The sequence below is a fragment of the Entelurus aequoreus genome, linkage group LG05 (assembly GCF_033978785.1).
Source record: "Entelurus aequoreus isolate RoL-2023_Sb linkage group LG05, RoL_Eaeq_v1.1, whole genome shotgun sequence".
Lineage (NCBI taxonomy): Eukaryota > Metazoa > Chordata > Actinopteri > Syngnathiformes > Syngnathidae > Entelurus > Entelurus aequoreus.
The window spans coordinates 28,985,458-29,000,448 of NC_084735.1; the positions used below are offsets into that span (position 1 = coordinate 28,985,458).

A 14,991-nucleotide genomic window follows, 5' to 3' on the forward strand; every position below is an offset into this window, starting at 1 on the left:
CGTAACTTTTTTAAAATATATAAGCTTTATGAACCTTGGGTTAGGTGAACGGTCTTTTGGGCTGAGTGATTGTGTGTGTTGATCAGGTGTTTGAATTGTATTGGCGTGTTCTATGGAGCTAGGAGCTAGCAGAGGAGCTAGGAGCTAGCATAACAAACACGCAGGTGTTTTTATGCAGGATTAATTTGTGGCATGTTAAATATAAGCCTGGTTGTGTTGTGGCTAATAGAGTATATATATGTCTTGTGTTTATTTACTGTTGTAGTCATTCCCAGCTGAATATCAGGTCACCCCCGGCTCTCACAGCATCTTCCCTATCTGAATAGCTTCAACACCCCACTAGTCCTTCACTTGCACTTTACTCATCCACAAATCTTTCATCCTCGCTCAAATTAATGGGGAAATTGTCGCTTTCTCGGTCCGAATCCCTCTCACTTCATGCGGCCATCATTGTAAACAATAGGGAACTTTGCGTATATGTTCAACTGACTACGTCACGCTACTTCCGGTAGGGGCAAGCCTTTTTTTTATCAGATACCAAAAGTTGCAATCTTTATCGTCGTTGTTCTATACTAAATCCTTTCAGCAAAAATATGGCAATATCGCGAAATGATCAAGTATGACACATAGAATAGATCTGCTATCCCCGTTTAAATAAAAAAAATTCATTTCAGTAGGCCTTTAAGTGGTGGAGGGAAAGTGGCATCGGAGTCTCTGTCTCTTTTTATTAGCTACGTCGAAGCATGTTGCTTATGTAGCTTGTTGCAGCACTCAGCAGATTTGAATTGCTGTTTTGGGCAGTAGACGGGATCTTTGATTCAAAGCACAATTTACATTTAACTAAAATGTTATTTTCTTTGTGCTCGACAAAAGAATAGTAGTGAAAATATCTCCAACAAACTCGACTGCAGCTCCGCCATGATCAGACACGCCCCCTCCTCTCTCTCCCCCCACACTCAGACACACACACAGAGCGCACGTACGTCTCTCTTCTCCGGTTTGTGACACAAGAAGAATCAGAACTACGACACTAACACACTTTATACTACATTAAAAGTAATGTAAAATAACGCAGTAACGCATCATGTAGTAACGGTAACTGAGTTACTGAAAAATAAAAAATAACGCGTTAGATTACTAGTTACCGCCGAAACTAACGGCGTTACAGTAACGCGTTACTTTGTAACGCGTTAGTCCCAACACTGGTCTTGAGACTCTTTAAAGTCCTTCAACTTTCTGTACATTTTTTCCATATTCAAAAACCTGACCGATACTTTTGATTAATTTACTTTCCCTTAGGGATGAACGATATGCTGAAAAAATTATTGGCGCTAAATTGTGCTTCGAAGCAACCGAGACAAAATGGAGTGCACTACTTTGCGCAACAAACAGAGGCACTGCTGATTTAGTCTTAACGAGTAAGCTGCATAAAGAAAGCTATGATGGCCACAGGAAGTTGAGCTACATACACACAATCCTCCACAATGACAGCAATACAGTGGTACCTCGTTTTTTGTTAGTACAGTGGTACCTCAAATTAAAGAGTGCCCCAACTTAAGAATGTTTTGAGATAAGAGCTGTCTGCATCTGGGCAAGGGAAGAGCCATTGAATTAAAGAAAGAAATCATTAAAAATGTGACAGAATGTGTAGCAGACTGAGTCGAATGCCGGCCAAGAATGTTTAAACAATATATAAATGGCAAAGGTTTATCCATGAAAATATGGAAAAGCTGCTGATGGTGGGTTTGACGGAGACACAGCTGAAAGGAGACACCATACAAGTCCACTCTCCAAGATAAATGTTGTACATTATTATTATAAAAGTACTGTAGTTGTTACCAGTACATTCTATTGCAATGGTTCTCAAACTTTTTTCATCTAGTACCACCTCAGAAAAAACTTGGCTGTCCAAGTAACACAAAAATGGCCAACATTAAATTACTGTAGCACACAAGGCCTAAGTGTTCATTAAGACAAGGCAGAGGTTTTATTCAACACGTATATGTAATATTTTTCGCCACGGTAACTTTACACACAGTTTGAACAGTAGCACCGTGTGTGAATAAAGGAAAATAAAACACTGTACTTTAATCAAGTGATTCTTTGGCGTAACACTAATGGTACATGTACAACAGTTTGAGAATCATTGCTCTATTGTATTGTAAGGCTTTTCATGCAGTCCCGCGCGCTGCTCTTGGACTATCAGATCACGTGATGGTGCACTTAATCCCTTCATACAGACAGAGACTGAAACTGGCTAAACCTGTTATGAGGAACATTAAGTGTTTCACCGCCGAGTCTGTGGACGAGTTGCGTGCTTGTTGGGAAACGACAGACTGGGAGGCAATTGGAGCGGCCACGAACAATCTGGACGAGTATACGGACACTGTGACCTCATACATACAGTTCAATGAGGCGCGCATCATTCCAATGCGCACCAGGGTTTGTTATAACAACGACAAGCCCTGGTTCACACCCAAGCTCCGACAGCTGCGCAAGAAGAAGGAGGCTGCGTGGAGAAGCGGGGACCGAAGTACATACAGAGAAGCGAAGTACCACTTCACCAGGGAAGTGGAGAAAGCTAAATCTGTGTACTCTAACCGTCTATCTGATAGCTCAGTCACAGCTCTTTTTATACCAAAAATGTGTTACATGTGTTTTATGTCGCACGTTTGCACCAAGAAAAATTCCTAGTTTGTGAACCCGTTCTCAAACAATGGCAATAAAACTATTCTGATTCTGTATTGTTTCAATACAACATTTCTCATCTAATAGTTAGTTTTTTCTTTTAAAAGGGCATGTTAGATGTTAAAACGGCCCAAGTACCTACTAAATTGATTTCAATCATTCCAACATTGATTTGAGATGCAAGCGTTTTGAGTTAAGAGCTCCGTCACAGAACTAGCTAAGATCATAAATTGAGGCACTACTGTAATCCATTCCAAAAGGTCAGAAGAAGACCGAACTGTATAAAAACCAAAGCAATTTTTCCTAAAGTATTGCAAATCCAATAAAACTGTTCCAGACACCCACAACTAATAACACAAAATACATTTTACACAGAACAGTTCGTTTTACATGCAGAATAAATATAAATGACGATTGAAATGGATAAATGAACATGTAACATCACATGCTGACACTCGCAACTTTCTCTGGCCCCCACTATTTGGCTTTTCTGGGTTATTTGCAGCCGTATTTAGAATTACGATGTGACTGTGTTAGTTAGCAAAGACCCACAGAGTCACCAAGAGATGATGTCACAGAAGGGCGACAGAGCTGAGAATGACTTCCGAGTGGGAGAGTTGAGAGCACGATTTGAAATAAATAATACAAACAAAGTTGGACTCACACATTGTATTAATATAGTTAAAAAAAGTTAAAGTACCAATGATTGTCACACACACACACTAGGTGTAGCGAAATTATTCTCTGCAATTGACCCATCACCCTTGATCACCCCCTGAGAGGTGAGGGGAGCAGTGGGCAGCAGCGGTGGCCGCGCCCGGGAATCATTTTTGGTGATTTAACCCCCAATTCCAACCATTGATGCTGAGTGTCAAGCAGGGAGGTAATGGGTCCCATTTTTATAGTAATAACACAACAAAACAAAGCGTCCAATGGCACAACAAAACAAAAAGTCCCTAACACGTTTGATTCTTTTTTGGGGCACTAAATTCTAGACAAATAGACTAGTTTGTTAGGTGCCGTACGATAGACTAGTTTGTTAGGTGCTGGGCAATATTGTGGTGAAAGATTCCTAAAAAAACTGAGGTACCACTGCACTCTGCTCAATATGACACTGGCATGAAAACAGGAGTTCAGAACATTCCCATACATTCTCTTAAATACCCACCCCTGCTTTGTTTTACTGTAAAGCTGCAAGGGTTTGTTGGTAGGTGCATACTATGGCTCTCTTCCCATACATGTAGTGATACGTTTTATAAATGTGATACCTAGTGTTACGGTTGCGCTAGCGGATGCTAAGTTGATTTGACGTCGCGGTGAGCTTAGAATCCGACACGGGGCTGACGACCCCATCGATCAGGTTTTTGTTGCAATCACCTATGTTGCCATCAGAGGTGACTTTGGAGCATGTGACGCTGCCTGTCAGGTCCATCAGGTCCCGGAGGGCCCGGCTGTTACTTATCCCGCAGTGTTGGATTTCATTTACCGGCGAGAATTTTGGGATGGAAATCAATTCCTCCTTGGAAGCTGGGCTGGAATGTAAAGTTAGAATTCGATTATTCTTGATGTCAAGTTTTCTTATTGTGAAAGTCAGTGTGGCCTACCTGACGTCCATTGGCTGCATCTCATCACAAAAGTGCTTCACCTCCAGTGGCTGTAGGTGTATGACAGGTGGTGATCTGAGCTTTGGCGATCCTTCAGGTTTTCCCACATGCGGTTTGCTTACCTCCGCTGTCACGTGGCCTCTCTTTGCATCCCTGACCACTCCGTTCCTCTCCTTTTGCTGACTATTGACATCTGTTGGTGCTTTTCTAAAAGGATCCATGGCTTTTATCATGCCCATTTTGGGCTGCTTGTTCACCAGTACCTCTCTTTGGTGTTGCCCACCCTCCTTGTCCTCTCTTTCTCTGGTGTCCAGCCTCTTGTCAGGAACACTGTGTGCTGGCATTACTTGTTGGGTGCTGATGTCCCCATGATGATCCATCTGTGCTGAAGCTTCTTTCTTCCCTTTTGTCTCGCCCTGGCTTGTGACCTGCTCTTTACCCTCTTTAAAGTATTCCTGAGCTTCACTTTGACCAGTCTTTCCCTTTCCTGTGGAGAATAACCAACATCATAGTGGGCTTCACTTTATTTGCACAGTTTAGCGTACATCAACGGCATTGGATTTGAGTTAAGAGATGGTGCCTGCAGTATGCTGTATCATCAAGTGGCCAACATTCTAAAAGACACTGCACCTAAACTCAAATACATGAACACATTCCTGATGCCACAAAGTAATTTACAACCACTTGTTTGGTATGATACACCAAGATTTGGTCAGCATTACAGCCATCAGCGAGTGTATTTCGCATAATCAATCAATCAATCAATGTTTACTTATATAGCCCTAAATCACGGGTGTCTCAAAGGGCTGCACAAGCCACAACGACAACCTCGGCTCAGATCCCACATCAGGGCAAGAAAAAACTCAACCTAATGGGATAACATAGCATAAATAGTAGTCCCGATCCCGATATGGGTCCGATATCAGCAAAATAAATACAAGTATTGGATTTTATCAGCTTGCATCCAAAATCTCAGATCCTGCAATAGGTTTCTTTGTGTAAATTGGTCTTTTCTTGTATTAAATGAAATAATTTAATGGTAAATATGCAAGAACCCACATTACTTATTTTTTTAGGATTTTAAAGATGATTAAAAAAGGATTGAAAGATGTGGCTAATGGGAGTCACCGTTGTAGCCTTCAAAGCTCTCTAAGACAACTTCAAAACCCTCCATCAAACGTTTTATAAACACACTGCAAGTCTATATATAATGTAGTAACAGACACATTCATAACAATATGTAATATGTTTAATATTTACCATATTTTGATCATTTTAACCATTTCCGGGACTGACTTCTTCCGCGCATTGATTTCTGTTTCTATAGCAGAGCACGTCTGACTTCTGGCAACTTGTGTGTTCCTACTTCCGGAATCAAACACGCGTGTGTGTTCTAATCCTGGCAGACTTGGCAACAGACAACAAAGACGACTACTTCTGGATAAATGAGGATTCACAACTTTATACTTTTGAAGCTAGATATACTGAGGATAAACTACTGCTAAGAGAAGCGAGCACAAAGAAGAGGGTGAAACGTTGGAGCAGACGGAAGCCGATAGAGTGAGGTGAATGCCACTCAAAGCTGCAAATGTGGAATTTGGAGACAAGGTATTTCAACATAAATGCCGTGCTTACCCAAAATCAACACAAAACTTCCCCGGCCTGCTGGACCAGACGAACAACTGTCCATCGAGTGAGTCACATTTTATATCGACCATGATACACGCAGTACATCATGCATGTCATTACAACTACAGTACATAGGCTCTCTGGCTAGCTCAGCTGTGTACAAACAAAACATGAAATGTGTGCTAATACTTTACAGATACTGGAATATGATTGTTTATGTTTTTCAGGCAGTACAAATTGGTGTGTTATCGCATTGTGTTGTGCATTACAAACTCAAACGTGTTTTGTACTGATGTAGAAGCTTGCTCATCTCTTGCCGTAGTTAGCTTTTACGGCTAATACCGAAGCACGCTGATCTGTTACTACGATAGAAAACGAGTTCCTCAGTGTTCACTCTTACAATAACAACGTCACTACAGCTTGGTTATTATACGGGTTACACGTTCGAAACGGCAAATATGAGGCAGTTACATTCCATTTTCACTATAAGACAAAAGTATGTGTCTTCCATACATATGCTTAGTACTCGCTGCAGTTAAGTGACTAAACATCCTAGCCCCCTCGTCACAAAAATCAAATATACCCAATCAGGATTTTAAAGTGGAACTGGACTTTTTTTCCCCTATCGTTTACAATCATTATAGGGGGACAAGAAGACAACAACGTTTTTTCGCTATCTAACATAAAAATCATCTCGTTCTTGGTAGCTAGCAATGCAGTTAATGGGAGCAATCAATTGTACCTCTAAATCCCTTTAAAAATCAATTTAAAAACCGTCACCAATACTTTATTTACATTCCGTAACCTGTATAATAACCAAACTGTAGCGACATTGTTATTGTATAAGCGATCACTGATTAACTTTAGTGCTTCGGTAATAGCCGTAAAAGCTAACTACGGCAAGAGATAAGCTAGCTTCTACGTCAGCACGAAACACGTTTGAGTTTGTAATACACAGCACAATGCGATAAGACACCAATCTGTACTGACTGAAAAACATGAACAATCATAATACAGTATTTGTAAAGTATTAGCCCACATTTCATGTTTTGTTTGTACAGTTAGGTCGATAGTGTATGTACTGTAGTGTACAGTGACGTGCTGCATGTATCATGAACAATAGTATACTGACTCACTTGATGGACAGTTGTTCGTTTGGTCAAACTGGCAGCGGACGTTTCCAGTTGATTAGGGCACTCCATTAATTCGGCATAGCTTGGCTCAAATTTCCAGATTTGCAGCGTGACCATGTCGCACTCTCTTGGCTTCCGTCTGCTCCAACGTTTCAGCTTCTTCTTCGTGCTCGCTTCTATTAGCAGCAGTTCATCCTCCGTATATATTTAGTTTAAAAAAGATAAGGTTGTGAATCTTCATTTGTCCAAAAATAGTCGTTTTTGTTGTCTATCACCAAATTTGTTGCGGGAAGCCGGAAGTGCGCTGCTATGGAAACTGAAATAAATGCGCCAAAGAATTACTTTCGGCTGTCCATAAAATGACCAAAATACGGTAAATATTGAACATATTACATATTGTTATGAAGGTGTCTGTTACTACATTATATATAGATTTGCAGCGTGTAAATAAAACATTGATGGAGGGTTTTGAAGTTGTTTGAGAGGGCTTTGAAGGCTAGAACGGTGACTCCCATTAGCCGCATCTTGCAACCCGTTTTTATCATCTTTAAAATCCTGAAAAAAATAGATATGTGTGTTCTTGTCTTTCATAATGATTGTGAACGATAGGCAAAATACCTCAAAAAGGGCAGTTGCCCTTGAATGTTTTAAAAACTGAAACTACAAAGCGGTCCAAACCAGAAAGCTGGACTGTTCAAGTCAACTGATGTCTCACACACCATACTGTAGAAGAACTACACTGAACAAAAATATAGACGCAACGCTTTTGTTTTTGTTCCCATTTTTCATGAGTTGAACCCAAAGATCTAAAACTTTTACTATATACACAAAATACATATTCCTCTCAAATATCGTTCACAAATCTGTCTAAATCTGTGTTAGTGAGCACTTCTTCTTTGCCAAGATAATCCATCCCACCTCACAGGTGTGGCATATCAAGATGCTGATTAAACAGCATGATTATTGCACAGGTGTGCCTTAGGCTCTTCACAATAAAAGGCCACTCTGAAATGTGCATTTTTATCACACAGCACAATGCCACAGATGTTGCAAGTTTTGAGGGAGCGTGCAGTTGGCATGCTGACTGCAGGAATGTCCACCAGAGATGTTGCCCGTGAACTACCGTAATTTCCGGACTATAAGCCGCTACTTTTTCCCCTCGTTTTGGTCCCTGCGGCTTATACAAGGGTGCGGCTTATTTACGGCCTGTTCTTCTCCGACACCGACGAAGAGGATTTCGGTGGTTTTAGTACGCAGGAGGAAGACGATGACACAATGATTAAAGACTGACTTTTCATATACCGGTAGGCTGGTTATTTTGATAACGTACAGGCGAGCACTTTGTATTACTTTGCACCGTTGTATTATTTGTACTCTGCACGAATGCTGTTCGCCATGTCAAAGATGTGAAAGTTTGATTGAAAGATTTATTGTTAATAAATGGGACGCTTTGCGTTCCCAAACAGTCATCTCTGTCCCGACAATCCCCTCCGTGGTAGCAGGAACCCCTATATACTACGGTAATTACACATCAAAACCCTGCGGCTTATAGTCGGGTGCGGCTTATATATGGAGCAATCTGTATTTTCCCCTAAATTTAGCTGATGCGGCTTATAGTCAGGTGCGGCTTATAGTCCGGAAATTACGGTAAATATTAATTTATCTACGATAAGCCGTCTCCAAAAGCGTTTCAGAAAATTTGGCAGTACATCCAACCGGCCTCACAACCGCAGACCACGTGTAACCACACCAGCCTAGGACCTTTATATCCAGGAGGTGCACCACCATGATCGTCAGAGACCAGCCACCTGGACAGTTGCGGCAACATTTGGTTAGCGTAACCAAATAATTTCTTCACAAACTGTGAGAAACCGTCTTAGGAAAGCTATTCTGCATGCTCATCGTCTCCACCTGACTGCATTTCGGTGACGTCGACTTGAGTGAGCAAATGCTCACATTCGATGGCGTCTGGCACGTTGGAGGGGTTATGGTATGGGCAGGCGTATGTTATGGACAACAAACGCAAGTACATTTTATTGAAGGCATTTTGAATGCACGGAGATACCGTGACGAGATCCTGAGGCCCATTGTTGTGCCATTCACCCGAGACCATCACCTTGTGTTGCAGCATGACAATTTCACGGCCCCATGTTGCAAGGATCTGTACACAATTCCTGAAAGCTGAAAACATACCAGTTCTTGCATGGCCAGCATACTCACCGCCGTTTAATCAGCATCGTGATATGCCACACCTGTAATGTGGGATGGATTATCCTGGCAAAGAAGAAGTGCTCACTAACACAAATTTAGACAGATTTGTGGACAATTTTTGAGAGGAACAGGTCTTTTTTGTAGATGGTAAAAGTTTTAGATCTTTGAGTTCAACTCGTGAAAAATGGGAGCAAAAAAAAAAGTGCTTCATTTATATTTGTGTTCAGTATACAATAATCACCTCAAGGGCACATTCATTTATAGCCAGCTCCCATGGTGCATAGTCCAGTATGTAGTCCATGAGCTAACATTATAAGAGTGACACATGATGTAGAAAAGGGAGTTCAGCTACTCACTCTTGGCTAAAGCAAACATTTGGCAAATTAAAGAAATGCAAATGAAAAAGATAATGCAGTGGAGCGCAGACTTCAGCCAAGGCCAAATAATTTTAAAATGGATCAGCACTAGTTTAATACATTCATCTACAATATGCAATTAAAATTACTGGTGGAGGAAAATGTTTAAAAATATTGCACTGTTTATTTATATTAAAAATAAATAAATAATTATGGGTTCTTGCTTGGCACCATGTCAGCACAAAGCTCATCAAGTAGTTTATGTGTAATCTTGGCAGTGGTAAACATATTCCTCCTTTTAAAATGAGCCAGGTGACAGCAATAAAGCTGTATGCCACGCATGCAGCTGCAAGGCGTTATGCAGAGAAGCAACAGTAGCACAAGCAGCAGGCAAAATGTTTTTCGAAATATCTGCATTGTGACTTCGTAAAATACTAACCTGGTGGTGACTCGGTCTCCACCTGTTCGTCCTTAAATGCGGAAAAAACAACCATAAAAAAAATTTGTTTGCAGCAAATAGGACGCAAAAACCAAAGTATCATCAATTATAGAATTTAATAAATACATTAGCAACATAAAGTTGAATAAATTAAAGTTGGAAAGAACAGAAAGACATAGTGACGTCAGCGGGTGTTTGAAGGCAGCAGGGCGACTGTGCGAGGACATCTCTTACAGTACCTTCACGTCAGCGTCACTTTTCCTCGTTCTCTTCATTATCTCCTCGATTCTCTGCAAAAACAAGTCAAACTGTAAACATGCATTTGAAAAAATATACATGTACGTTTGAGGTCACCTTTTTTCTCAGCTGCCTCTCTTCCTCTTCCTGCTGCACCTGATGCTCTCGGTCTTGACGCTGACGCTCGGCTTCCTCTTGTGCTTGAACTTTGGCCTTTTCTCTCTTAAAACACAGATAAGAGAGCCATCCATTTAGCGTGTGTCTTCATAAACATGCAGAATATATGCTGATTATCAGAACGCCCACAATACTGGGAGGAGGAGATGCAATTTTAATCACTGCATTGCAGGCGCAACATGATTTATCAATGCTGAAACTGTTCCGCGTGCGCTACTTGCGTCTTTATTTAGTACGTTGGAAATCTGGCACGATTAAACACATAGCTGTGAAAAAAAGGAAAAAGAGGAGATCATGCTGCAAAGACAGCTGAGCAGATCGAGAATCCTTTGTCCTACGTGTGTGTGTGTCAACATATTCAAACTGTCATAAATAAAACATATCAGACAAATAGTCTATTCAGCAATATTATCGTGTTATTTTATAGCTGCTGGGTGACTAAAGTAGCTAAATAAAACAAATTCCATTTATGTATTTTGGTGGTTTTTATTAATGGTGTTTGTTTTTTCATTTAGGAAATATATTACTACAATACTACAAAATATCTCCCTTATGAAAAATGCCTCGCAATATGCATTTTGCACACAATATCCCAAACATGGTATATTTGCAGTCTGTCATATCTTCTTGTCACTTAAAAAATACAGAGGACAAGACCTCGATGTCCTCAATGGTAGTTACGGCCATGCATGTATTTCGGGGGTTTGTGTGTGTATTGCAGCTATTTATGAGGAAATGAATGAACAATTACAGATACACACAATTTGACATGGGCATTTTAAAAGGGCACATTTGTTTGAGGCCTTCGTGCGCACTGATGTCTTACCTCTGTGTCCATCAACTCTTTCTCCTGCACATCCTCCTGTCCCATGTCTCCTCCTTGCTTCGTCTTATGAGAGTCTGCATTATTCTTTGCAGCGTCCTTGGGCTCCTGCTGCTGCTGCTCTTGTGCAAGTTGCTTCCTCAGCTGTTCTTCTTTGAGCCTGGCAGGGGCAGCATTGACAAATTCAACCCTTTAATGCCTTAAATCAGGGGTGTCAAACTCATTTTAGCTCAGGGGCCACATAGAGGAAAATCTATTCCCAAGTGGGCTGGACTGGTAAAATTGTGTCATTATAACTTAAAAATAAAGACAACTTCAGATTGTTTTGTTTGTTTAAAAATAGAACAAGCACAATCTGAAAACATACCAATCATAATGTTGTTGTTGTTTTTTTACACTTACATGTTGCTGTTCATAGTAGCCTATCTTCATTTGTCGGGATTTATTATTTCTGAATAAATGATGTGATAATATTCATCAGTCAAATAGGTGTGAGTCTGGCAGAGTTTTAAAATGCTCTCATTGGTGTAACATTTTAATCTATCAGAAGATGTAAAACAGTAATATCAAAATCAAATTACAGGATGTTATTAATGTAATTTACTCCTTTTCCTCAACTGATGTACTAACATCATGTGGTTTATTCTGTACATATGTAGCATCATCTACAACAAAACCTGTGAATTTGGATTGATTTCATGAATCACACATGAAGTTAGATAGATAGTACTTTATTGATTCCTTCAGAAGAGTATGTTATTTCAGCATATTTATGTGCGCCCAGATAATGTGTCCCCAGTCCTCTATCTTAACCGGGCACATAGCTCCGCCCCCTCTGAAGCCATGTGCACTCTTGCGTAGGGGATACAAAGAATTGCTATTGCGACATCCAGTGGACACATTTACAAGAGCAGTTTCTTTCATTCAAATTTTTATACTTACCAAAATCATCTTGCGGGTCGGATAAAACCTGTTCGCGGGCCGTACGTTTGACACCCCTGCCTTAAGTGAACCCTTGGTTTTATGACCTCACCTTTCTTCATCCGCTTGCATTTGTTTTTTGTCCTCCTGTTCTTTCTGCGCCCGGGCCTGCCGTCTACGCTCCGCTAACAGCCTGCTGGCGTCCTCGGCATTGGTTATGCTGGCTGCCGCTTTCCCTGTGACCATGCATGGCGATGATTCTGTTAAACACACCGATATAAATGATAAGACACCCAACGCTATTTAGGTTAACGTGGTCATTCATAGCAAGTCCACCTCTTTTCTTATCTCCACTATGACTGACAGTCTCTGTCTTCTTCTGCTCCACTTTCTTCTCTGGTGTGTCACCCTTGAAGCCTTCAGAAGATCTGGCTTTACCGATGTCAGTCGAATTGGGTATGTGGAGGTTGTTTTTCCCTGCAGAGAGCTTGTTGTGTCTTTCCATCTTTTTATCGTCATGTTTCTTGACATGGGTTGACCGATGTCTAGAGGGGGAGTGGTGGTACTCGTGGATGTTGATAGGAGACTGGGTGCGCTTCTTAGAAGCCAGCCTGCATGTATTTATTTGTTAATTCACAAAAAAGTACTTGCACGAATAAAAACTGGTCAAAAAATGATCTCAACTTGGAAGTAGTTGTAGAGGTCAGCTGTTTGGGGATGTGAGGAGATTCAGATCTTCTCAGGATGAATCCACAACCCGGGGAGGCAGTTCTTCTTTCCCTGTGCAGACGCTCTTTCTGCCAGCAGCCGAGAATTGCCGTTCAGCCCTAATTCTTATAACAACGGTTCCATGTGGAATGTCAGCATGCCTCACCTTGGGTGTGTTGGGAGTGGAGCGGGAGCCTTCCAGGACTCTGTGGGGTTCAGCGGGGGTGCGTGAGCTGCACAAAGGTGACCTGCGAGGGCTGCAGGGCGCTGCATGACGACAAACACGATGCTTATCAAGTCAAAAGTCGGCAAAAGGAAATCAGTTAAGACTTGTCTGTAGTGTATAAAGCTTATAGAGGCCCATTAGGATATCCATTTCATTTTATAAATATATCAGTGCAGCCTCCAAGCTCAAGTGCAGTCAGTATGTTTTGTGCCGCATCAAGCCTGACTGTGCAGATCAGAATGTCCGAGACTGTAGTAACGTCCTAGTTGCAAAATTTGATATGATGCAAGAAAATTAAGGCCAACACTCGATTGTGTACAACACAATCCAAAAATGGAACCCCACGCATCATCAGACAACAGTACAAACTGTTTTCTTGCCATGTCACATGACCTCTCCTTCCATCTGTGAAGTATAATCTCTCAAGAGTGGCACCGCGACAACTATTTTGCTGGTGTGCGCTTTTATGTTCTAGGTCACTTGCAATTAATCCCCAAAACACACACAAAAAATGGTATTCATAATGTGCTTCATCGGGTTTGAGGGGGTCATCTCAATAATACTAGGAAATCATAACAGACTAGGTTAAAGGCACACATTTAAAAAAATAATTTTAAACTCTTCTTAGGTTCTTAATTGTTATTCTAATAGGTTCTATTTTATCTATTGCGATTATTACTATTATTATTTTGGCTATTTTATGTTATTTATTTACCAATGTATGATTTATTTTATTTCAAAATATATTTTATAAAAAATTGTTTAGATATTCTAATAGGTTCTATTTTATCTATTGCGATTATTACTATTATTATTTTGGCTATTTCATGTTTTTATTTATTTACCAATTTATTATTTATTTTATTTCTACATATATTTTATAAAACATTTTTAGATGTCATTAAATAGTTATTCTCCAATGTGGACGCCTCAAAGTAATGTCAATAGCGCTGTGTATGTTGCAACTTGGCTGTATTAAAAATGCTTTATGAATAAAGTTTGATTAATTGATACAAACCTGTTGTAACTAATTGGAATCAATCAGGTTTCCGGCACTGCCTGTTAGTGATTATTATATGCTGGTATGATTCATCCAAAAGAGAATTGTTAATTAAATCTAGTTTTCTCAAGGCTAAACCTGTTATGATGTGTTTCCCGTGTCATGGGACGGCGTGGCGAAGTTGGTAGAGTGGCTGTGCCAGCAATCGGAGTGTTGCTGGTTACTGGGGTTCAATCCCCACCTTCTACCTTCCTAGTCATGTCCGTTGTGTCCTTGGGCAAGACACTTCACCCTTGCTCCTGATGGCTGCTGGTTAGCGCCTTGCATGGCAGCTCCCGCCATCAGTGTGTGAATGGATGAATGTGGAAATAGTGTCAAAGTGCTTTGAGTACCTTGAAGGTAGAAAAGCGCTATACAAGTATAACCCATTTATCATTATTTATTTATATCCTGGTTTATGTTTAGTATTATTCTTCCTATGTTTAAGTCACTTCTGTTGGCTTGGCTTTCTTTTTTTTTGTTTACATTCTGTTGCTGGCGTTAAGAATATGCACCGGCAAATTTTACCTTGTGTCTAGAGTTTTCACCTGTGTGGTAATCACGCCCCTTATTCATACCTGCCTCGCTATCCACTCAGTCCGGGCGACTGTGAACATTTATTTCCATGCTATGCTACAGCTTTATGTTGTGTCACGACATTTCGCCTGCGCTCCTTGCGACACACGCTGTTGTTTTGCTATGGTTTTGGAATTAAAACATCTTTCTATTCTTCAAGCTGCTTACTGCCGTTCCTTCTGCAAATCGGGCGCACGACCTTTGCAGACATGTGACCCATTCGC

General features: G+C 40.7%; 1 protein-coding gene across 1 annotated transcript in view; it reads right to left on the bottom strand.

Moving 5' to 3' along the window:
* Positions 1 to 1,198: 1,198 nt before the first annotated feature.
* Positions 1,199 to 14,991, bottom strand: part of map7d2a (MAP7 domain containing 2a) — a 53,575-nt gene continuing 39,782 nt past the window's right edge. The window contains exons 8-17 of the mRNA XM_062047645.1: positions 13,093 to 13,193; positions 12,903 to 13,015; positions 12,555 to 12,829; positions 12,331 to 12,478; positions 11,301 to 11,457; positions 10,415 to 10,519; positions 10,300 to 10,350; positions 10,061 to 10,091; positions 4,293 to 4,779; positions 1,199 to 4,220 (exon numbers count right to left, since the gene is read on the bottom strand). Of these exons, the coding sequence (XP_061903629.1) occupies positions 3,974 to 4,220; positions 4,293 to 4,779; positions 10,061 to 10,091; positions 10,300 to 10,350; positions 10,415 to 10,519; positions 11,301 to 11,457; positions 12,331 to 12,478; positions 12,555 to 12,829; positions 12,903 to 13,015; positions 13,093 to 13,193 (1,715 nt within the window). The 3' untranslated portion in view covers positions 1,199 to 3,973. The remainder of the gene's footprint in view (positions 4,221 to 4,292; positions 4,780 to 10,060; positions 10,092 to 10,299; positions 10,351 to 10,414; positions 10,520 to 11,300; positions 11,458 to 12,330; positions 12,479 to 12,554; positions 12,830 to 12,902; positions 13,016 to 13,092; positions 13,194 to 14,991) is intronic.